The sequence below is a fragment of the Macaca fascicularis genome, chromosome 14, assembly GCF_037993035.2.
Source record: "Macaca fascicularis isolate 582-1 chromosome 14, T2T-MFA8v1.1".
Taxonomy (NCBI): Eukaryota; Metazoa; Chordata; class Mammalia; order Primates; family Cercopithecidae; genus Macaca; species Macaca fascicularis.
In genome coordinates this window covers 17247574-17271881 of record NC_088388.1, presented here as the reverse complement: position 1 = coordinate 17271881, position 24308 = coordinate 17247574, and the positions used below count along the sequence as shown (strand labels likewise).

The 24308-nt window shown below is 36.8% G+C and overlaps 1 protein-coding gene and 1 long non-coding RNA gene across 3 annotated transcripts in view; one reads left to right on the top strand and one right to left on the bottom strand.

Moving 5' to 3' along the window:
• OR5D3 (olfactory receptor family 5 subfamily D member 3) overlaps positions 1-9095 on the top strand; it is an 80082-nt gene extending 70987 nt beyond the window's left edge. For both annotated transcript variants that reach the window (XM_065528190.2, XM_065528189.2), the window contains one exon: positions 7646-9095. In XM_065528190.2, the coding sequence (XP_065384262.1) occupies positions 7776-8588 (813 nt within the window). In that variant the 5' untranslated portion in view covers positions 7646-7775 and the 3' untranslated portion in view covers positions 8589-9095. The remainder of the gene's footprint in view (positions 1-7645) is intronic.
• LOC141408399 (uncharacterized) lies at positions 8407-11750 on the bottom strand. The gene is made up of 3 exons (XR_012422757.1): positions 11614-11750; positions 9681-9763; positions 8407-8509 (listed from the first exon to the last, which is right to left on the bottom strand). It is a non-coding gene; the product is annotated as an uncharacterized lncRNA (long non-coding RNA).
• Positions 11751-24308: the final 12558 nt, after the last annotated feature.

Genomic DNA, 24308 nt, shown 5'->3' with positions numbered 1-24308 from the left:
TGTTGTATCTTTGTTCTCATTGGTTTCAAAGAACATCTTTATTTCTGCCTTCATTTCGTTATGTACCCAGTAGTCATTCAGGAGCAGGTTGTTCAGTTTCCATGTAGTTGAGTGGTTTTGAGTGAGTTTCTTAGTCCTGAGTTCTAGTTTGATTGCACTGTGGTCTGAGAGACAGTTTGTTATAATTTCTGTTCTTGTACATTTGCTGAGGAGTGCTTTACTTCCAATTACATGGTCAATTTTGGAGTAAGTATGATGTGGTGCTGAGAAGAATGTATATTCTGTTGATTTGGGGTGGAGAGTTCTATAGATGTCTATTAGGTCTGCTTGTTGCAGAGATGAGTTCAATTCCTGGATATCCTTGTTAACTTTCTGTCTCGTTGATCTGTCTAATGTTGACAGTGGAGTGTTGAAGTCTCCCATTATTATTGTATGGGAGTCTAAGTCTCTTTGTAAGTCTCTAAGGACTTGCTTTATGAATCTGGGTGCTCCTGTATTGGGTGCATATATATTTAGGATAGTTAGCTCTTCCTGTTGAATTGATCCCTTTACCATTATGTAATGGCCTTCTTTGTCTCTTTTGATCTTTGATGGTTTAAAGTCTGTTTTATCAGAGACTAGTATTGCAACCCCTGCTTTTTTTTGTTCTCCATTTGCTTGGTAAATCTTCCTCCATCCCTTTATTTTGAGCCTATGTATGTCTCTGCGTGTGAGATGGGTCTCCTGAATACAGCAGACTGATGGGTCTTGACTCTTTATCCAGTTTGCCAGTCTGTGTCTTTTAATTGGAGCATTTAGTCCATTTACATTTAAGGTTAATATTGTTATGTGTGAACTTGATCCTGCCATTATGATATTAACTGGTTATTTTGCTCATTAGTTGATGCAGTTTCTTCCTAGCCTCAATGGTCTTTACATTTTGGCATGTTTTTGCAATGGCTGGTACCGGTTGTTCCTTTCCATGTTTAGTGCTTCCTTCAGGATCTCTTGTAAGGCAGGCCTAGTGGTGACAAAATCTCTAAGCATTTGCTTATCTGTAAAGGATTTTATTTCTCCTTCACTTATGAAACTTAGTTTGGCTGGATATGAAATTCTGGGTTTAAAATTCTTTTCTTTAAGAATGTTGAATATTGGCCCCCACTCTCTTCTGGCTTGTAGAGTTTCTGCGGAGAGATCTGCTGTTAGTCTGATGGGCTTCCCTTTGTGGGTAACCCGACCTTTCTCTCTGGCTGCCCTTAAGATTTTTTCCTTCATTTCAACTTTGGTGAATCTGGCAATTATGTGTCTTGGAGTTGCTCTTCTCGAGGAGTATCTTTGTGGCGTTCTCTGTATTTCCTGGATTTGAATGTTGGCCTGCCCTACTAGGTTGGGGAAGTTCTCCTGGATGATATCCTGAAGAGTGTTTTCCAACTTGGTTCCATTTTCCCCCTCACTTTCAGGCACCCCAATCAGACGTAGATTTGGTCTTTTTACATAATCCCATACTTCTTGCAGGCTTTGTTCGTTTCTTTTTCTTCTTTTTTCTTTTGGTTTCTCTTCTCGCTTCATTTCATTCATTTGATCCTCAATCGCTGATACTCTTTCTTCCAGTTGATCGAGTCGGTTACTGAAGCTTGTGCATTTGTCACGTATTTCTCGTGTCATGGTTTTCATCTCTTTCATTTCGTTTAGGACCTTCTCTGCATTAATTACTCTAGCCATCAATTCTTCCACTTTTTTTTCAAGATTTTTAGTTTCTTTGCGCTGGGTACGTAATTCCTCCTTTAGCTCTGAGAAATTTGATGGACTGAAGCCTTCTTCTCTCATCTCGTCAAAGTCATTCTCTGTCCAGCTTTGATCCGTTGCTGGCGACGAGCTGCGCTCCTTTGCCGGGGGAGATGCGCTCTTATTTTTTGAATTTCCAGCTTTTCTGCCCTGCTTTTTCCCCATCTTTGTGGTTTTATCTGCCTCTGGTCTTTGATGATGGTGATGTACTGATGGGGTTTTGGTGTAGGTGTCCTTCCTGTTTGACAGTTTTCCTTCTAACAGTCAGGACCCTCAGCTGTAGGTCTGTTGGAGATTGCTTGAGGTCCACTCCAGACCCTGTTTGCCTGGGTATCAGCAGCAGAGGCTGCAGAAGATAGAATATTTCTGAACAGCGAGTGTACCTGTCTGATTCTTGCTTTGGAAGCTTCCTCTCAGGGGTATACTCCTCCCTGTGAGGTGTGGGGTGTCAGACTGCCCCTAGTGGGGGATGTCTCCCAGTTAGGCTACTCAGGGGTCAGGGACCCGCTTGAGCAGGGAGTCTGTCCCTTCTCAGATCTCAGCCTCCGTGTTGGGAGATCCACTGCTCTCTTCAAAGCTGTCAGACAGAGTCGTTTGCGTCTGTGCAGAGGTGTCTGTGTGTCTTAGTTTACTGTGCCCTGTCCCCAGAGGTGGAGTCTACAGAGACAGGCAGGTTTCCTTGAGCTGCTGTGAGCTCCACCCAGTTCGAGCTTCCCAGCAGCTTTGTTTACCTACTTAAGCCTCAGCAATGGCGGGCGCCCCTCCCCCAGCCTCGCTGCTGCCTTGCCGGTAGATCACAGACTGCTGCGCTAGCAACGAGGGAGGCTCCGTGGGTGTGGGACCCTCCCGGCCAGGTGTGGGATATGATCTCCTGGTGTGCCTGTTTCCTAAAGCGCAGTATTGGGGTGGGAGTTACCCGATTTTCCAGGTGTTGTGTGTCTCAGTTCCCCTGGCTAGGAAAAGGGACTCCCTTCCCCCTTGCGCTTCCCAGGTGAGGCAATGCCTCGCCCTGCTTCAGCTCTCGCTGGTCGGGCTGCAGCAGCTGACCAGCTCCGATCGTCCGGCACTCCCCAGTGAGATGAACCCAGTACCTCAGTTGAAAATGCAGAAATCACCGGTCTTCTGTGTCGCTCGCGCTGGGAGTTGGAGACTGGAGCTGCTCCTATTCGGCCATCTTGCTCCGCCCCCCTTAACTTCTTATAAAACATATGATTAGCAAATATTTTCTTCCATTTCATAGGTTGCCTTTTCACTCTGTTGATTGTTTCTTTTGCTGTGCAACTTTTCAGTTTGATACAGTTCCACTGATCTATTTTCACTTTTATTGTTCGTGTTTTTGTCGCCATGTTCAGGAAATAATGGACAAAACCAGTCAGGAAGATTTTCCGCTATATTCTCTTTTACAGTTAATGACCCTAAATTTAATTTTTAATCTATTTTGAGTTGACTTTTGTGTATCATGTCAGAAGCGGGTCTGACTTCATTCTTTTGCATGTGGATATCCAGTTTTCCTAACAGGATTTGTTGAAGAGACTATCCTTTTTCCCATTATGTATTCTTGGTACACTTGTTAAAGGTTAGATGTCTGTATGTGTGTGGGTTATGTCTGGGCTTTCTATTCTGCCCAATGGTCTATGTGTCTGTTTATATGCCAGTACAATACTATTTTATTTATTGCGATTTTGTAATGTATTTTGAAATCAGGAAGAGTGATGCCTCCAGCATTTTTCTTTTTTATTTCTTGTTTACTTTAGCGGTTTTGATCTTTTGTATGTTTACAAAAATTTTAGTTTCTATTCTGTTTTGTGATAATAGAAAATAAGTCCAAATCTATGTGATTTTAATTGACATTGCATTAAATCATTACATATATTTGAGTAGAATGAATATTTTAACAACAATAAGTTTTCTAATCCATGAACATGGGATGTGAAGCATAAAGTTAACAGAAAGATGGGAATAATAAATGTTAGAACAGAAATAAATAATATAAAAAAACAATAGAATAAATCAATAAAAACTCAGGATTTTTAAAAATGTAAACATAATTGGCCAAATAATAGGTGGACCAAGAAAAAAGGAGACTCAAATATAATCAGAAATGAAAGAGGAAACATTGCATCTAACCTACCGATGCCTTAGAAATTAAGAAGGACCAAAATTGACTACTATGAACAATTGCATGCCTACAAATTGGATGACTTACAAGAAGTAAGTAAATTTTTAGAAATATACAACCTACAATGACTGAATCATGAAGAAATAGAAACTCTGAACAGATAAAAAACTAATAACAAGATTGAATCAGTAATCAAAAACCTCCCAAGAAAGAAAATGCGGGACAAGACGGTTTCACTTGTGAATTCTACCAAACATATAAAAAGTACAAACACTAATATTTCTAAAAACATTCCAAACATTAAAGAAGTGAGAACACTTTGAGACTCATTTTATGGAACTGGCTTTATGTTGATAACAAAGACAGGAAAAGATACTACAAGAAAAGGAAACCACAGGCGAATATCTTCAATGAACAGATTCCTATTGCTTTTCTATCTGTAGTTCCTTAGTTGTATCGTGTCTGAGACACCATCAGCTCTTTTGCCCTTGATTTCCCTATGTGCTATATGAGGTCCTCTGCAATGAAATGAGCTTTTCTCTGAAAACACATTAAAAGGTTGTTGCATAATTCCCTTTTCCTCACATGCAAGACACAACCATAACCTCGGACGCACCATGACGGTGGTGAAATATGAGTAGAAAGGAACACGGGCCCTTGCATTACTACATGTAGCAGAGATGCCCAATGTTTAGGAATGCATTTTGGACTTTGCACTAGTGAGAAGCTTTTATTATTTAAAAAACATGCTAGATAGATTGCCAAAATTAATGAATACATCATCTTCTCCATAAAGTGGCATTTTCCATAAACTGGTTTATTTTTAGAAACATATAACCCAGTTTTTTTCAGATCCAATAGTCAACATAAACATCTGAAGATCATTTAGCCATATTTTTAAAAGGCCAACACAAATTGTTTTCTATTAAATAAAAACAATGGTGTGGCTACCAAATGAAGTTTATATTGCTAACAAATGATAAATAAATGATGTAGCATTATTTAGGCAGCTCTGTATTTGGACATATAATAACATAAATGTACCTTCATAAAAAGAGAAAATAAATTCCTCATGAGGTAATAATATCCATGTCTAGACTATTGCTTTACAGCTGATTTTTCCCTTTCACATTTCTGTATTTTATACTTATATAAAGTCAAAATTCAGTATTAAGATTAATTAAGTGAAGTTGGTAAGGCAAATGTCAAGGGCTTTAGAAAAGCACTATACAAACAAGATATCACACGGGACAGTGTTACATCTAATTGCACAAACTGTAGGCTCCAAGGCAATACTTCAGTGATATTCTCTAGTCTTGAGGTCCCCAAGGTCTTGGGGGCATATATTTGTGACACAGTTTGGTGCTAGGACTTAGTTTCTAGATGTGACCTTATCTCTGCTATCTATGAGTTTTCTTAATAGGTTGGGGAAAAAGGTAACATTTAAAATCTTCAAGAAAATATACTCGCGACACTCCTACTGTTGTTTTCAGGTTTGTTTCTATTAATTAAATACTAAGCAGGAGCATTGTTGGAGTTCATTAATTTCAGCAAAAGATCCTTCAGTAAATGAATCACTCAAATGCCTCTGTATTTAGGTGAGTTGATTTAGATATTTAAATTTTATTTTAGAAGAAAAAGACTAAGTTCTGGTAATCTTAGTATGAGACAAACACACATGTAGGTCAAAGTCCTCCCCAATCCACTTAGTTCAACGAGCAGAGGACTTTTGTTGTTATATCCCAATTCCTTCTCTCTTTCAAATGATATAAATTCTGATTTTCTCATCAGGCTCCCACCATGTACCCAGCAATGAAATCAATACTTTGGCAAATAAAGAAGAATAAAACAAAATTAGCCTTATCTTTAAACTTCCTATACTTTCTGAGGAGATAAGTGAGACTAATAACCAAATCTGTAAATGATAGGATATGACTTATGGTAATTTTGAGTTATAAACACTAGTGTTTGCAATGTATACAGAGAAGAAGAAACAATGAGTAATCTTTATAACAGTAAAAGGTAAAATAAAGCATTATAAAGGTGATAATAGATAGCACACTTTATGTAAATGAGCATGTGCTCTATGACAACCTGATACATCTACCATGACTTTAAGAATGTGTTAGTGGTAATGAGATTGAATATCTAGATCTAAGCAGTTTGGGAAAATCCAGACTGCACAATGTAGTTTCCATGCATTCATCAGTAAAAAGCATTAGGGATTGTTAAAGTCATTGACTCTCAGGTTAAATTGATTACAGAAAATTATTCTTGCAATGTTGCAAAGGATATTTCACATTGAGGAGCGTGACTGTGGAATACAGTCACAATCTAGTTTTATAGTGTTAAGATTTTTATAAATAATTGTTTCAGGGAAATTGCTGAGTAATTGCTCCTTTTGGAAGATATCTTTCCTACAGGTGCAAGCTTGTGGGAACTTGAGAAAGCTATTGTGTAATGGAAAAACATAAACGAGAATAGGGAATATATAGTTATGACTTAGAGTAAAGCCACAAATGAAATTCTACAGTACTTCCATTGTGTGGGTTCAGGAAAATGATTCTCTGCATTGTATTCACAAATGTGTCCACATGTTGATAGCTGTGCTATATAAGCCTCATTTCAATAACTATTCAAGGTTTTTGAAACCACACTAATTAGCTATAATTCTAAAAATATAAAACTGAATATCTAATACGCTTCATAGCATGTCTTGTAACCATTACAATCATTAGCAATCTTTCTGCTTCCATTCTACTGATTTAAATTTCATATCATGAATATATTATCACATTTTATTATTGAGGAAATGCCTAGTGGCACCAAGGCATAGTCATTGAATATTAAGATGTCCTATTTGAGATGGGTCCCCCTGACACTTATCCTTGGCAAAGCTTTAAACTTAAATCAAAGGGATGGAATGTATTTTTCCTAAAAACTAATATTTATTTGCACTATTCAGTACTTTTATGTTTATTGTTGTCTATCACCTACCTATCTTCTGAAATCTGCCACCTCAGAAAATAAAGAACTTTTCATTTACTATTGCTTCAACTATTTATCACTACAGAAACATACATCACATATTTTGTTGCAATAACCTTCTCATAAGTGATATAATACATCATTAAAAATAACATTAAACATTTTTCAAGTTTAGTTCAACATGCATGAGAAAGATTAGCATATTAGTGCAACACAGCTCCAGAATGTGTTGAAAGTATTGGATTACAAGGAATGAGAAGGGTGTTAAAAATAAAACCATCAATAAAACGTTAAATTTACCACTTTACAGGAATGTTAACATTTTACAATTTGTTAAGAGTTGTAAGTTAACTATCTCATAGCTTTAGCGATAAGGCAGAAATGAAACTGTAGAAAAGTATATGTTTCCTCCAACAGAAATATTTGCACTTATCTCAGATTCATGCAAACTTAGAGTGGCCCTTCTCATGAAGCCTGATGTCTATGATGATGGTGAGTCTTATCTGAAATATAGGAAGGTACACCCCATTTTGTTGTTATTCCTGTCTTAATTTTGTTTTTTATTATTCCATTCACAAAGTAGTCCTATTCACCTTGTGATTTTTATATAAGTACTCTACCTTTTGAAATAACGTAACAGTGGAAACCTAGTATTTTCAGTAACACTCTTAATAAAGACCCACTAAGTCTCTCAATATTTCTTCCTTTCTGTTTCTTATTGCACATATTGGTGCCTACTTCTCTGGATCAACTTTCTTATTTTCTTTTTCATAGGATTCAAAAAAATCAGACTGCTGCAGTCACCTTCATCCTCTTGGGCTTCTCAGAATATCCAGACCTTCAGCTGCCCCTGTTCCTGGTGTTCCTGACCATCTACACAGTCACTGTGCTGGGGAACCTGGGCATGATCATGGTCATCAGGATCAACCCCAAACTCCACACCCCAATGTACTTTTTCCTCAGCCACTTGTCCTTTGTTGATTTCTGTTATTCCACCACAGTTACACCCAAATTGCTGGAGAACTTGGTTGTGGAAGACAGAACCATCTGCTTCACAGGATGCATCATGCAATTCTTCTTTGCCTGCATATTTGTGGTGACAGAAACATTCATGCTGGCAGCGATGGCCTATGACAGATTTGTGGCCGTGTGTAACCCTCTGCTGTACACGGTTGCAATGTCCCGGAGGCTTTGCTCCTTGTTAGTGGCTGCATCATACTCTTGGAGTTTAGTTTGTTCCCTAACATACACATACTTTCTGTTGACTTTATCTTTTTGTAGGACTAATTTCATCAATAACTTTGTCTGTGAGCACGCTGCCATTGTTGCTGTGTCCTGTTCTGACCCCTATGTGAGCCAGAAGGTTATTTTAGTTTCTGCCACATTCAATGAAATAAGCAGCCTGGTGATCATTCTCACTTCCTATGCTTTCATTTTAATCACTGTCATGAAGATGCCTTCCACTGGGGGGCGCCAGAAAGCATTCTCCACGTGTGCCTCCCACCTGACCGCCATTACCATTTTCCATGGGACTATTCTTTTTCTCTACTGTGTTCCCAACTCCAAAAGTTCATGGCTCATGGTCAAGGTGGCCTCTGTCTTTTACACAGTGGTCATTCCCATGCTGAACCCCTTGATCTATAGCCTCAGGAACAAGGATGTAAAAGAGACAGTCAGAAAGTTAGTCATTACCAAATTATTATGTCATAAAATATAATGCTAGAAATATTAATAATTTATCCTTGAGAGTAACAGTGCAGTTGTTTAATAACCAGTCATTGCATGAAATTGTGATAACCCTCCGACAGTCCAATATCTATTCACACTGAAGTTTAGTAAAATAACTTCAAAGTTATAAATATTGTTAGTAAAATAACTTCAAAGTTATAAATATTGTAAGTATGAAATCTCAGATCATTTAAACTAAATTGTTTATGCAGAATATTGTAATACAAAAGCTTTTGTGTTAGTATACGTTTATGTGTGATTGCCTAGGTCAAATTTCAGTTCAATTCAAATATGGCAAAATGTAAAAATTTTTGAGATGATCTGAAGAATAGTAGTTTACAATGAGGAAGTTTACCTGATAACAAAATTACTATAAGAGCTCTTCAGTATAAAACACTATCTAAAAATAATTGCAATTGATTCTACATGGGCAATTTTGGCATTAGAAGATTTGCAGACAAACAAAAATAAATAAGAAAATTATCTTCCTTACAAAGTCCAGAATCTGGTATAGTTAAATTATACTTGGTATTATAAATTATATTTTTCTTTATGCAATATAATAAGAAAATGATAAATATTTTTGCAAATAAATGCCCATCACCCTAGTGTTGCCATTTATGCCAATATGATTGTGCATGTTATTTATTTATTAAAAATTTAATTGAGCTAATTTTCTATTCATTTTCCTTTGTAAGAAATAATATAGAGGAATTCCAATTATCTTTTAACCAGTTTCCCCCTGTGATAGTACAATATAACAACCAGGATAATGATATTGAGATAATACACATATATTATTAGTTATTTATTGATGAAAATAAATATTCATAAAGTCAGTGATATCCAACAGTAAGTAGTCCTTTCGAATAAGTGACTTGACTGGGGTAGCTCTGTTGATATCAGTTGGGCCACTTGGGTGTCAAGAATAGGGTAACTTGATCAGCTATCTTTGGATCTACAGACCTGTATGTATGTCATCTTCTTTGGAACATTTGGCTAATAGTCTTTGTTGAAAGCAGAGCCACGATAGAGTATTCCAATAATAAAAGCATACTTCAAGTTCCTGCTTGGGTCTCACCTGTTAACATTTTATGAGTCAGAGAAAATCACATGTCCAAGCCCCAAAGCAAGAGTTGAGAAAGTTATCTACTTCTTGTACAGCTGCAAAGTTACAAGTCAACAGTGATGGGTACAGGGAGAAATGAAAAACTGGGTTAAAAATCGACTGAAACATTTACATCTTTAAACACATTCTTCCTTGATAATGCCAGATAACTTTATTGCAGAAAACAGATAACCCATGGCTGTAACTGGTTTTAGAGAAGTTTTCAAATAATTGAAATAATTTGACTGCCTCAACCAAATGGCTGGTTGAGATTAGGTATAAGAACTTACTTTTTCTCCTTGTGTCTTGGCAATCATGATTAAGACTTGCAAGCACAGAATATGAAGACAACCATATGTTGTAGGTCCAATCCAACCTATTAAAAGTTGCTTGTTTCCCCTCAAGGTTTATTTTTATTTTCAATAAAAAGTTGAATAATTTTTTACTGTAATGCTTTACACCAAATGACATGTCTATGTAACTTACTGTACAGGGACACACAACAAAATTCTCAACACTTAGAGAACATAGCAAAAGTAACAGAGGATTTACTTTAAGTTTTAACTGTCAATAATGAGTCATAATTAAACACTCTAGTCGAGTATTTTAAATCTGTGTGTGTTTGTGTGTGTGTGTGCATGTGTGTATAGTTTAATAAAGATGTTAAGGAACACGAAAAAGGATTTAGAAAGTTTGAGTATGCACTGCAGAATATTTAGTATATTCAATAAGGTTTTGAGGATAAACTTAGAATATATTATTTTTAAATATTGATTTTGAAGTTATGTAAGCAGTAATTTGGTAGGTTTCTTTTAGTAGAAAATAAAAATAAAAGAAAAAAAGAAGAGTTGCAAATCCCTTTAAGACGTGATTTTTTTTATTTTGATAAATGTTCATTAAATAGGCAGTTTACACAAATATAATGCAATTTTCCCCCAACATTATCAAATTGTACTTTGAATCTGAAAGTAAACATGTTAACTGTGAAGATAAATGTATTTTAGATAATGTAAGCTCGCTAATGGTCATATTAAGGGATAGCTATGGGCTATTTTTTTCTACAAATACATTTGTATGCTGCTCTTCTTTTAAACCTTTGAATCCAATAGGTATAAATGTGACTTTTTTCCCGTGGAGGGCTGCGACAGGACATTTGCTGAGCATATGCACAATACTAAAGGAAGTTCTATAGTTTAATGCTCACTTCTTAGTGGATTAACAACAATAAAAATTATATCTGGACCATTTTATGTAAATGTCAACTTTCATATTATGTTGACTAAATGAAGACGGCATCAAAGATTGTATTAGAAATTTAATTTCTAATAAATAAGAAATTAAGAAAAGGATAAGAAAATAAATTAAGAAAAGGATAAATTAAGAAATTACATTAAGAAAAGGATAAATATTTGATTCAATAGTATTTCCTGCTTATGGCATTCTAGATACATAAAATATTTAAGCTCAAGAACACCCATGTTGGTAAAAGTTTCGCCCTGAAACTTGTCATGCAGTTTAAGCACCAGGAAAAAATCCTAGGGAGAGTAAATAAAAACAAGCCTGAACCTGTGGATGTGAGAGAACCAAAGTTCAGGAAAATTTTTGGAGGTAATTCTTGGCGATTTTAGGTAACAACTTATGAACAGAATATAGAATACAGCAATACTAATAACAAAGTTTTCGCATAAATTTCAACAATATATAAAGCAAGTTGTATATTATTCTAGGAATTTAAAGTGGATATGTCATTTAAAATTCATCAGTGAATCTACCATATTAGCAAAATAAGGGAGAAAAGCGTATGTTTATTTCAATTTATATAGTAAAGATATTTATTAAAATTTATATCTTGTATTAGTCAAAATTTTCCAGAGAAATGGAACCAAGGGAATAAATATCTGCTTACCTATATCTATCTCTCTCCATTTGAAGGTATTTATTTACTTTAAAGAATTGGCTCATGCGATTATAAAGGCGGACAGATACTGAGAACTTCAGGGTAAATCAGCACGCTGGATCCCAGGGCAGCCAATGAAGAAATTCTAGTCTAATTCGGAAGGCCCAAGAACCAGAGGGCCAGGGGTGTATTTCCAGTCAGAAGGTCAGCAGTTTTGAGATCCAGGAAGAGCGATGTTCCAGTTCCAGTCTATAGGCAAACACCTAATGTCCCAGTTCAAAGGCAGAAAGAGGAAGGAATCTGCCTTTGCTTGGGAGAGAATTAGCCTTTTGTTAGACTCAGGCATATACTGATGGACGCTTCCCATTCGCATTACCAAGGGCAATCTGCTTTACTTAGGCTTCTGATTTAATTGTTAATCTCATCCCAAAACACCCTTATAAAAACATCCATAATAATGTTTGACTGAATGTCTGGGCACCCCGTGGCCCAGTTAATTGATGCATGAAACTAACCTTCACGCACCTGTTCTTAATAAAACAAAACAGAAGAAAACAGAAGCTCCCAGAAAAAATAGAAATAGAAACGTCTTAATTGTTACCTACCAAATCTATAGGTAAATATCACAATTAAGTTAAAATAATCAGCCGGGTGTGGTGGTTCCTGCCTGTAATCCCAGCAATTCGGGAGGCTGAGGTGGGCAGATCACAAGGTCAGGAGATCGAGACCATCCTGGCCAACATGGCAAAACCCCGATTCTACTAAAAATACAAAAATTAGCCTGGCGTGGTGGCATGTGCTTGTAATACCAGCCACTCAGGAGGCTGAGGCAGGAGAATCGCTTGAACCAGGGAGTTGGAGGTTGCAGTGAGCTGAGATTGCACCACTGCACTCCAGCTTGGAGACAGAATGAGACTCTGTCTCAAAAAAACAAAACAAAACAAAAAAAAGGAAATAATAGACACTTTGTTTTAAATTTCAACTCAAGGGAAGAGTGTTCATTATTTCCACTTCTGTGGAAACGTTGTCCTAGACAATTGAGTAAGACAAGAAAAAAAGAAAAGAATATTAGTGAAGATAGAATAACACTTTCATATTTTAAGATAATACAATTGTATGAACATCCAAATCCAAAAAGATCTATCAAAACCAATTAGAATTAGTAAGGGAATGTAAAAGATGTCTCAATGTAAGATAATTAACATTTCTTTTTCCTGGATCTGTGTTATCTGTCTACACCCTTCCACACTGTATTAATCCCAGCATGCCTCAGCTTTAGGGATGAGAGTTATTTTCTGCAGTAACCACTACTGTGGTATATTAAGGTTTTGTGGGATTTTTGCCTTTTCATCAATTATTTAACAATTGTAAAAATAATTTTCTGTAATAAATGTTATGTTTTGAAATCTCTAGAAAAGATTGTGGTTTTCTCTAATGTACTCAGACTCTTCTTAATAATGCTCTGTGAACTAGACCTTCAAATATGGGTATGTAATCATATCCTTGACTGTGAAGATAGGGCTAAGCATCTTTAAAACAGAAATTGTATTCACTAATCCATGGTGTATAGTAACATGGCTGACTAAATAATCCTTTGTGCATGATTACAGTGAAGTGCTCACTGAATCAAATGCCTGGAGGACTGAGGTGGCGGTTTCACAAAACTGTCATGGAAGTGGTGGTGATTACAAGAACTGGGATCTTCTGAATGCCTGGGAGAGCTTGCAAAAAGATAATAAAAATTCAGGGCATCCAAATGTTGGCACAATTTACTGTCAGAGAACTACAGATATTTAAGGTAGCCTTAAGACACTGGGCAAGTGTCCTAAATTTCTTAGTGAGAAACTGATGTGTCAGAGATTATGTCTTAAATAAATCCTGTAAAGATACAAATATTCTTAACATCAGAAAATAATTCTCCTGATTTTGTGCTCTGCAGAATGTTGAGATATCCTCTCCAAAGCAATGACAACTTAGGGCAACTTGTACTGCAATTAAGCGATTTAAAACGTACTGGGTCTTTCAGTTATAGAGGCAACACATATCACATTTGAGTAAGCTGTTGCAAACCATTCAAAAGGTAACCTTCAGCTTGCCTCTCTTGCATAATTCCTTATACCAGACACTCTTATTGTCTCACCTCTATCTTTTGAATTTTACTCCCAGTAATTGTGGTAGTCAGCCACACATGGAACCCCCAATGATCCTATTCTCTGGTATTCACATCATTGTGTAGTCTCCTCCCATACTTTACCTGGCTTGGTCTACGTGATGAATAGCATATGGTAGGAATGAGAATACCTCATACCTGAGGTTCAGTTTTAATAGGCTATATTCTCTCTCTCTCTTTTTCTCCACCTACATTAGGTCTTTCACTCAGCAGGAAGTGGCCAAATTTAAACAACCCTGTGAAGAGACCTTTGGGATGAAGAACCTGAGCTTCTGGCCAACAGTCATCAAGGAACAAGAGGTACCAGCAACCTCTTGAGTGAGGTTGGCTGCAGAAGTTTGACATTAGTTGAGCCTTGAGATTACTGTAGCTCTGGAAGCCTGGTTGTAACCTCATGGGAGACTCTAAACTCAGAGCTAAGCTGCTCCTGGATATCTGATGCATAGAAACCATGAGGTAATCAGTGCTTATTGTTTCCAACTGCTAAGTTTTGGGGACACATTTTAGCTGTCAATGAACAATTAATGCAGATGTATTAGTCTGTTCTCACACTTCTATCAAGAACTACCTTGAGACTTGGTGATTTATGAAGAAAAGAGGTTTAGTTGACACACAGTTCACAGGCTGTACAGGAGGCAGGTCTAAGGAGGCCTCAGGAAACTTTCAATCATGGCAGAAAGGTGAAGGGGAAGCAGGAATGTCTTCTCATGGCCGGCAGGAGAGAGAGAGTGAAAGAGGAAGTGCATACACTTTAAACCACCAGATTTTCTGAGAACTCATTTACTGTCAGGAGAACAGCAAGGGGGAAGTCTGCCTCTGTGAATCACCTACCAGGTCCCTCCTCCAACACTGAGGATCACAATCGACTTGAGATTTGGGTGGGGACACAGAGTCAAACTATATCAGCGGATTTTTGGTGCCTGGGAATATATTGTTGCCAAATAAAAACCCCAGATGTTAAGGTGGCTTTGGAAATGGGCAGTCAGTTTTGAACAAAATATCATTGAAATATTAATATGTTTTGGAGATCTTTGATAAGACTACAATTTAGAGATTCCAGGTCAGTGAGAAAAATATTATTGGAAGTTGTAGAAAAGAATATTCTTGTTATGTAGGGCAGGTGTTTAGCAATGCTACTGCCTATAGTAATTTGAAAGGTACAAAATGTGCCTAACATTCTGTGTTATCTAACAAAAGATATTTTCTAAGTGAAATGTTTAAACTTCCACCTGGTTTTGCCTTGAAGATTAGAGTAAGATGAGACAGGCAAGAAACAAACTAAATTATTAATATTGAAAGATCCAGGATTTGATGGCTTTGAAATCTCTTAGCCTCCCATAATGGCAAAAGTTGACAAAATTAAGAAGTGGTTTCCAAGGATGATCAAATCTATGGCATTGCTGTGAATACATGATTTAAAGACGAAGTCTAGGATTTGACTATAAAATCTTAAAAAAAAAAAAATAGAAAAACCTCAGAAAGATCTAAAGTGGTATCTCAGAATATATTCACACAAAAGACTCCCAAAAGAGTTTAAAAGTGCTCTACATCCTCTATCAACAACAAGGCTTTTAGGAATCTTAAGTGTGCCATCTCTGAGCCATCTCATAGAAACCCAAGGTTGGGAAAGACTTATATCTAAAATACTTAAGGATATGTTTTTATCTCTAATATAGTGGAATTCAATAAGATTCATAGAAGCACCACAAAGTTCATTTATGTATATAAGTGTACATGTATACATACACACAAAGTGCACATACACACATATAGATACACACAAACACACACACACACAGAAAGAGAGAGAGAGAGATCACTATGTTGAACTGAAAGACACAGTGACTGAAAAAAATGGAAAAAATCAAAATTCTATTAGCAGAAAACAAGCTAAGAAACCTGCTAAGCTGCAAATATGTTCCACATTTCATAAGAAGAAAGGATGATTCAGACAGTGGCACCAAAAGTCCAGAGGTCAGAGCCAAGGAACCAAGACTAATTAAGCTTATTATTCCCAGATTTTGCAATTTAACCAAAGAAATTTCTAAATTTCCCCGGGTGGACTTCAGAATTGCAATGGATGAGTAATCCCTTCCCATCTATGGAACAAGAGTGTTTCTTGCGATATCTCTTACCAGTACCAACGTTGTATGCTAGGTTTGTAGAGTAACCATTGCTTGTCCCCTTAGTTTCATAGGTTGAGAGAAACTGGAATTGAGAATCTCTAATTAAGAAAATACATCCATGGAGCTTCCTTTATATTTGGTCCTGATGGTGATTACATATTGTCAACGTTAACAAAATGCTGTGGTGGAATAAGGCATTTGGGCCCTTGGGAGGATTTGAGTGTTTTTTATGTGGTGAAGGGACAAGAGTCATTGCGGATCAGAAGGTGTCATGTAGCATCCAACCCCCAAAATGGCACCCAGTAATTTCTACTTTCTTGTAATGATTCATTTGTTTGAAAGGTCCCCAAGATCTGTTTTAATCAGGTATGGTAAAATATACAGAAGTTGACATGACTGTGTTAAAAGAAAAATTTTATTATATTTACAAATCCCTAGAAAGAGGAGGCATGACATGTTCCACGGGGCTATACAAGCAAGCACCAGAGTTGAGTTGGTCCAGAGGTGGAGAGAGTGAAGGGAAATACAAGCAGGAATATTTTTTGTTGTTGTTTCTGAGATGCAGTCTTGCTCTGTGCCCAGGCTGGAGTGCAATGGCACGATCTCAGCTCACTGCAACCTCCGCCTCCCAGGTTCAAGCAATTATTCTGCCTCAGCCTCCCTAGTAGCTGGGATTACAGGTGCCTGCCACCACGCCAGGCTAATTTTGTGTATTTTTAGTAGAGTTGGTGTTTCACCATGTTGGCCATGCTGGTCTCAAACTTCTGACTCCAGGTGATCCACCCACCTGGGCCTCCCAAAATGCTGGGATTACAGGCATGAGACATGGCACCCAGTGAAATGTGAGCAGGACTCTTTATTGTGGTTTACATGGAAAGGAAATGATGAACAGACTTGTGATTGGCTAGCTTGAATAATTTCAGCAGGCCCTTGTGTGTAGAGGCTTTTCCTAGGTGTCTAGTACCTGGCCCTAGGGATGATTTAGGAAGGAGGATAATGGCCCAGAGCATGAGCGCCTGATAGAGGAGGTGACCTGAACAGCGGTTCCGGATTGGTTAGTTTGCATTAGCAAGGCACACGCCAGGGTGAGTTGTTTATCGTCTCTAAGAATTGGCTGACTATGGGTGGGCCCATCCCTCCAGGGTTCACAAGGCCCAAGATGTCAAAGCATCAGAATATAGAACATAAAATACATGGCTAGTACCCTTGTGTAGTCCCCTCGTATTTTGTGTAACCAATAGCATACAGCAAAAGTGACAGTGTGTCACTAGGAGATTGGCTCATAAAGGCCTCCAACTTGTGTGTTCTCTTGAATACCTCATCTGGAATAGGCAAACAGCCATGCTTTGATCTGCCCTTTTGAGAAGCACCCATGGGAAGGAACCGAAGTTTCTGATGAATAGCCCGTGAGGAACCTACCAATAATCATGGAAGTGAGTATAAAGGTAGAATCTCCAACCCTATGGAGCCGTAAGTTTACTACAGTTCTGAAGAGACCTTCAGCCAGAACCAACCACCTCAGCAGCTTCTGAATTCCTGATCTTCAGAAACTATGGAAGAAAATAAATATTAGTTAAATAACTAAAATACTGTCCAACCTCTTACTGTCCAAATCATCATTGTTTTGCCTAAGGAATTTTTCTGAAACTCAGTAGTTAGATCATCACAAAGGTAAGGCAAGTGAGATGTTTGAGGCAATGAATCCAACCAAACAGATCTCATTCAATGCATGATAAAAGTTGGTGTAAAAGATCCCAGTAAGGGCCCGGTGCCATGGCTCACGCCTGTAATCCCAACACTGGGAGGCCAAGAGGCGGGTGGATCATGAGGTCAGGAGATTGAGATCATCCTTGCTAATACGGTGAAACCCCATCTCTACTAAAATATGAAAAATAGCCTGGCTTGGTGATGTGCACCTGTAATCCCACCTATTTGGAAGGCTGAGGCAGGAGAATCGCTGGAACCCTGGAGGCAGAGGTTGCATGAGCCAAGATTGTGCCACCGCACTCCAGGCTGGGCGACAGAGCAAGACTCCGTCTCAAAAAAAAAAAAAAAAAAAAAGATTCCAGATTCCAGTGTGATCTATCCTTGATGGGTGATTATTAGCTATGTTCTGTACTGTTTTCCAGACTATTCTCATGAGACTAAGCTTCGTTGTCCTGCAGTTGCAGCTGACTTCTCAGTGCTTCTTATTTGGTTGTCTTTTCTTTCCTGTTTCACCTACACAGGTACTATTATTAGTTTTACTTATTAAATAAATTACTGTATTAAATAAATTACTTATTAACTAAATTATCTGAGCATGACTGCTTGTATCTAATCTGCTTTGGGGAAAATAAAGAAAAACACACACACACAATTTTAGTTCAAAAGAAATCTTTAGCTTTGGCACGGGCTGCCTGAAATATGTCTCTGATTTGGGCATTTTAAATTGGCAGATTGGATGATACTCACAGTGTTAGATTCCACAACTGGAGGACAGTACAATGAGGTTGGTAAACCAGAGCAGAGTAAAGCTCTTCCTCATTGTGTATATCTGTGTTCTTGTTCCTGTAAGTATACGATATTTTTCTCTATGGCAAAACCTGGTTCAAACTTCAATGTTGTTATTCCCCTCAATTCATCATGTTAATCATATGGCTGTACTTCCTTTAATTTGACTGTATATAATAATGTTGGATGGATGTAAAAAACTCTAGATTAGATTATTATTGAGAACATTTTCTTTCTGTCTATTCCATTGGATAGATAAATTTCTCATTTCAACTGGGATTGTTATTATACCTTATATTAGTAATACCTACAATATTCTTGTATGTTTTTGTGTTGCCTCTTGTGTTTCTACCATAACTGTAAGAAGATTATGCCCAGGTGGCCTGCTAGTCTCAGAAGAAAGAGAAACGAGGATCAGGGCTACCCTCAGTAACTCCCCAGCTGCAATGTGTAGCATAGCCATGTTAGCTGATCCCCTGTTGTGTGAGCAAGAAATATATGCTCAATGCTTTATGGCATTGGGGTATTATAATTTGTGTATGTAGCAGTAACTTGATGATACAGAACTTGGCACTTTGAAGTGAGATGCTCACCTTTGTGTGTGTGCACACAAACACCAACACACACACACAACTCTGAGATAGGTAGGCTTTGCTCTAGGCCAATTGGTGAATGGTGAGTGATTGAAAGTAAAGGGGGCTATTCAACATAAACCAATGTTTTTATAATTAAAAGTTATTTAAGCAAGTCGATGGATTGATCTTATGTATGTTGAAAATTGTGTGTGTATTCACTTTTGTCATGTTGGTAATTCAGATGCTATCTGTTTTGCTTTATGGTGTGATAGGGATATGCCGTTACTCCACCTCCATACATTGAGACGCATGTTCTTTCTCCACATATCTGTAGTGTAATACCTGCCATATTGAAGTACCTCTTAATAACTTAGTCTGTTTCTGAACATTTTATTACGTTCTACTGTGTGCTCATCTGTTCCTACAATAATATCACACTGCATTCATTACCATATGGTAAAGCTAGTCTTGATATTCTGTCAAAAAAAGCCTCAGGGATTTTTTCTTTTTTTTTTTTTACTCTAGAGACTTACTATTCTTGGCCTTTCACATTTTCAGAAAAATTTTAGGATGTTCTTGTCACTCTCCAAAGGAAATGACAATGATGATAATGACAATGCAGATGATGATGACAAAAATGGTAACAGATTGGTATTTTTATTGGACAGAATGAAGTTTATTTTGAGAGAATTATATATTTTTCCAGTCTTTGAACTTGATATAATTATTTTTAGGTCTGCATTAAATCCTCTTAATGTATCTTGGTACACTTATCTTTTATTATTTTGTTGTTGTTGTTGAGACAGAGTCTTGCTTTGTTGCCCAGGCTGGAGTGCAGTGGTGTGACCTTGGTTCACTACAACTTCCACCTCCCAGGCTCAAGCGATTCTCTGCCTCAGTCTTCTGAGTAGCTGGGATTACATGCACACACTATCATGCCCAGCTAATTGTTATATTTTTAGTAGACACGGGGTTTCCCCATGTTGGTCAGGCTGGTCTCAAACTCTTGACCTCACGATCTGCCCTCCTTGACCTCCCAAAATGCTGGGATTACAGGCATGAGCTACCACGCCCTGCCTGGTACACTTATCTTTAGAGTTGCTGACTTACCTCTAGGTATTGAATATTTGATGCCATCATAAGTAGTCTATCCTTAAATATTTCATTGTAGTTTGCTGTTTTCATAAAGACATACAGTTGATTTTTGTATATTCGTTTTGAATTCAGAAACATTATAAAACTCTCATTCATTTTTCTCTTATTCATGTTATCTCTCCATTACTACGTATTATTATCTGTGTAATGCCATCTTACGAAAATGACCTTTTTAAAATTCTCTTTCTGTTGATCTGTCTGTAATTGATGCTTGTTTATATGCATTATTACACAATTGTAGTGGTTAAAAGTTATAGTACAATGATTGACAAAATAAAGAAAGCTGTAAATATTGTTACAATTTAAAAAGTAATATCTTATGTTTTAATATTAAGCCTGTTTGTCCTGTAGTTACTTGAAGCTCCTTTATGAAATTAAGAAACGTACAGTTTTATTTGCTAAGGAAGTTTTTACATGCTTTGATATTAAATTTTAAAAGAAATAATTCCCATGAATGCTTATTTTATCAAATGCCTTTACTATTTTAATATATAAATGTTTGGAGGTATTTGAAGTAACATTATTTTATTATAATTATTATTATTGTCAAGGAAAATTTATCTAAAAGTTTAAGAAAAAGACATTGCTCAGACACTTCTTAGGCCTGAAGTCCCCTGGATTTGTTATTCCAGTTTACTTTGGTATTTTCCCTTTATTTTCTATCAGAGTCCTTTAGGATACTGTCAACCTTTATAGCTTAGAAAAATAAAATAATTTCTCCCATTTGAAAAATTTTTTTATTATACTTTAAGTTCTGGGTTACATGTACAGAACGTGCAGTTTTGTTACACAGCCATCTGATATTTGACAAAACTGACACACACAAGCAATGGGGAAAGATTCCCTATTTAATCAATGGTGTTGGGAAAACTGGCTAGCCATATGAGAAAACTGAAACTGGACCCCTTCCTTACACCTTATACAAAAATTAACTAAGGGTGGATCAAAGACTTAAATGTAAGACCTAGGACCATAAACATCCTAGAAGAAAACCTGGGCAAGACCATTCAGGACATAGGCATGGGCAAAAACTTCATGTCTAAAACACCAAAAGCAATGGCAACAAAAGTCAAAATTGACAAATGGGATCTAATTAGACTAAAGAGCTTCTGTACAGCAAAAGAAACTATCATTAGAGTGAACAGGCAACCTACAGAATGGGAGAAAACTTTTGCAATCTCTCCATCTGATAAAGGGCTAATATCCAGAATCTACAAGGAACAGTTTTATGACTGTTTCTTAAATAGCAATTGGATTGAGACTATAGACTTTTTCTTTTTAATATCTCTCTTGCCTGGCCTCTTGGATCTTAACATGTCTTCTGGGAAAAAAAATTACCTACAGTTTAACTAGTTCATTTAAAAAAAAATTTCTCTTACTACACATATTTTGGTAGTAAAAATGACAAATTATATAACCAAATCTATTCTCTCATTGATTACATGACTGAGAAGAGTTTGGCACTTTCTTTTAAATAAATCTTTAACTTTGAACTGGCAGAAATTTATTGAAATACTTTTTTTTTTTAGTCCAAGAAGGTGACATGTCATCCATAATTAAGATCTCTATTTAAACAATTTGTTTATATAAAGCAATTTCTCATCCCTCTGTTGAAATAGCCACAGTCTGGGTTTCTGTTTTTAAAAACATGTTCAGAACTTATGAAAATAATGACTTAAAGCTGTAATGAAACCACATATTGAGGATAAAATATGTTAGTATCATATGCACAGATCATTCCTTAACCAAAACTTGCATGCAACTCTGAACAAATTTTGTAGGATTGGAATTTAGAATTGCAAGATAATAATACACATAATTAATACTTTTAAAGTTAAAACTTGTTGCACAAATGTGCTTGTGACAACATGGGCTTTCATTGTCTTATTCATTTACTTATTTTTAATTTTTATGGCTACATAGTAGTTGTACATACATATGGGGTACATGTGAAATTTTGATACAAGGATGCCATGCCTAATGATTAAATCAGGGTAATTGGGATATTCACCACATCAAGCACTGGTCATTCTTTTAAGAATATTCCAATTTCACTCTTCTAGTTATTTTGAAATATACAATAGATTATAATTAACTATAGTTGTCCTATTGTGTTATGAACTACTGGATCTTATTCTTTCTATCTAACTGTATTTTGGTACTGATTAATCAACACCTGTTTATACACCACTCTCCCCACTACCCTTTGCAGCTTGTGATAGCTATTATTCTATTTTCTACATCCATGAGATTGACTTTTTGGCTCCTACATATGGGTGAGAGCATGAATATTTGGATTTCTGGGCCTGGCAAATTTCCCTTAACATAATGACCTTCAGTTCCATCTACACTGTTGCATGTGTTAATCCATTTTTGTTTTGCTATAAAGGAAATTCTGATGTTGGGTAATTTATAAAGGAAAGGGGGTTATTTGGCTTAACGTTGTGAAAGCTGTGCAAGAAGCGTGGCATCAGCACCTGCTTCTGGTTAGGGTCTTAGGAAGCTCACAATCATGGTGGAAGGCAAAGGGGGAGCAGATGTGTCATGGCAAGAAAGAGAGCAAGGCAGACAGGAGGGAGGTCCCAGACTCACATGAACCACCAGCTCTCACCTGCACTAGTAGATCAAGGGCACCAAGCCATCCATGAGGAATCCATCCCCATGACCCAAACACTTACCATTAGGCCTCACCTACAACATTGGAAATCACATTTCTACATGGAATTTGGAGAGGACAAAGATCCAAACTATATAACTGCAAATGACAGAATTTCATTCTCTCTATGACTGAATAATATTCCATTAGGTGTTTATACCACATTTTCTTTATCCATTCATTCATTGATGGATACAGGTCGATTCCGTATCTTGGCTATTGTGAATAATTCTACAGTAGACATACAAATGCAGGTGTACCTTTGATTTACTGATTTCTTTTTCTTTGAATACATACCCGATAGTGGATTGCTGGATTGTGTATTAGATCTATATTTTGCTTGTCTTTACTTTTTTGGTTTTGTCTTATACACTAAGATATCTACAAAATAAAAAAGTAAAAAAAAAATCTTCTGTTTCTGAGTGATATGTTTCAAAGTAATCCTTTGCTTAGATTCTAAAATTATTTTCATTGATTTAATCCCTGACTTGACTTCAACTGGAATAGCAGGTAAAGCGTGTTGGTGGTCAGTCGTAGAAGCTTCCAAGCAGATATTTAATTTTTGCTGCCCATGCCCTATTAGAAATAGCTCATAATATAAATATAAACCATAACTAGCTGCTTACATTTAGCCTATCAATTTTCCTAATTTTTTAAATACTAGTTTCACCAGAATTTCCAATCCTTTCGAATAGTTCCAATCCATCTGAATCCCTTTGTCAGATGGATACAATGCAAAAATTTTCTCCCATTCTGTAGGTTCCCTGTTCACTCTGATGATAGTTACTTTTGCTGTGCAGAAGCTCTTTAGTTTAATTAGATCCCATTTGTCAATTTTAGCTTTTGTTGCCATTGCTTTTAGTGTTTTAGTTATGAAGTCTTTGTCCATGCCTATGTTCTGAATGGTATTGCCTAGGTTTTCTTCTAGGGTTTTTATGGTTTTAGATCTAACGTTTAAGTCTTTAATCTATCTTGAGTTAATTTTTGTTTAGGGTGTAAGGAAGGGATCCAGTTTCAGCTTTCTGCATATGGCTAGCCAGTTTTCCCAACACCATTTATAAAATAGGGAATCCTTTCCCCATTTCTTGTTTCTGTCAGGTTTGTCAAACGTCAGATGGTATTCAAAGAGAATAAAATACCTAGGAATACAACTTACACGGGATGTGAATGATCTCTTCAAGGAGAACTACAAACCACTGCTCAAGGAACTAAGAGAGGATACAAGCACATCAAAAAACATTCCATGCTCATTGATAGGAAGAATCAATATTGTGAAAATGGCCATACTGTGCAAAATAATGTATAGATTCAATGCTATCCCCATCAAGCTACCATTGACTTTCTTCACATAATTGGAAAAAACTACTTTACATTTCACATGGAACCAAAATACAGTCAGCATAGCCAAGACAAGTCTAAGCAAAAGAACAAAGCTGGAGGGATCACGCTACCTGACTTCAAACTATACTACAAGGCTACAATAACAAAAACAGCATGGTACTGGTACCAAAACAGAGATATAGACCAAT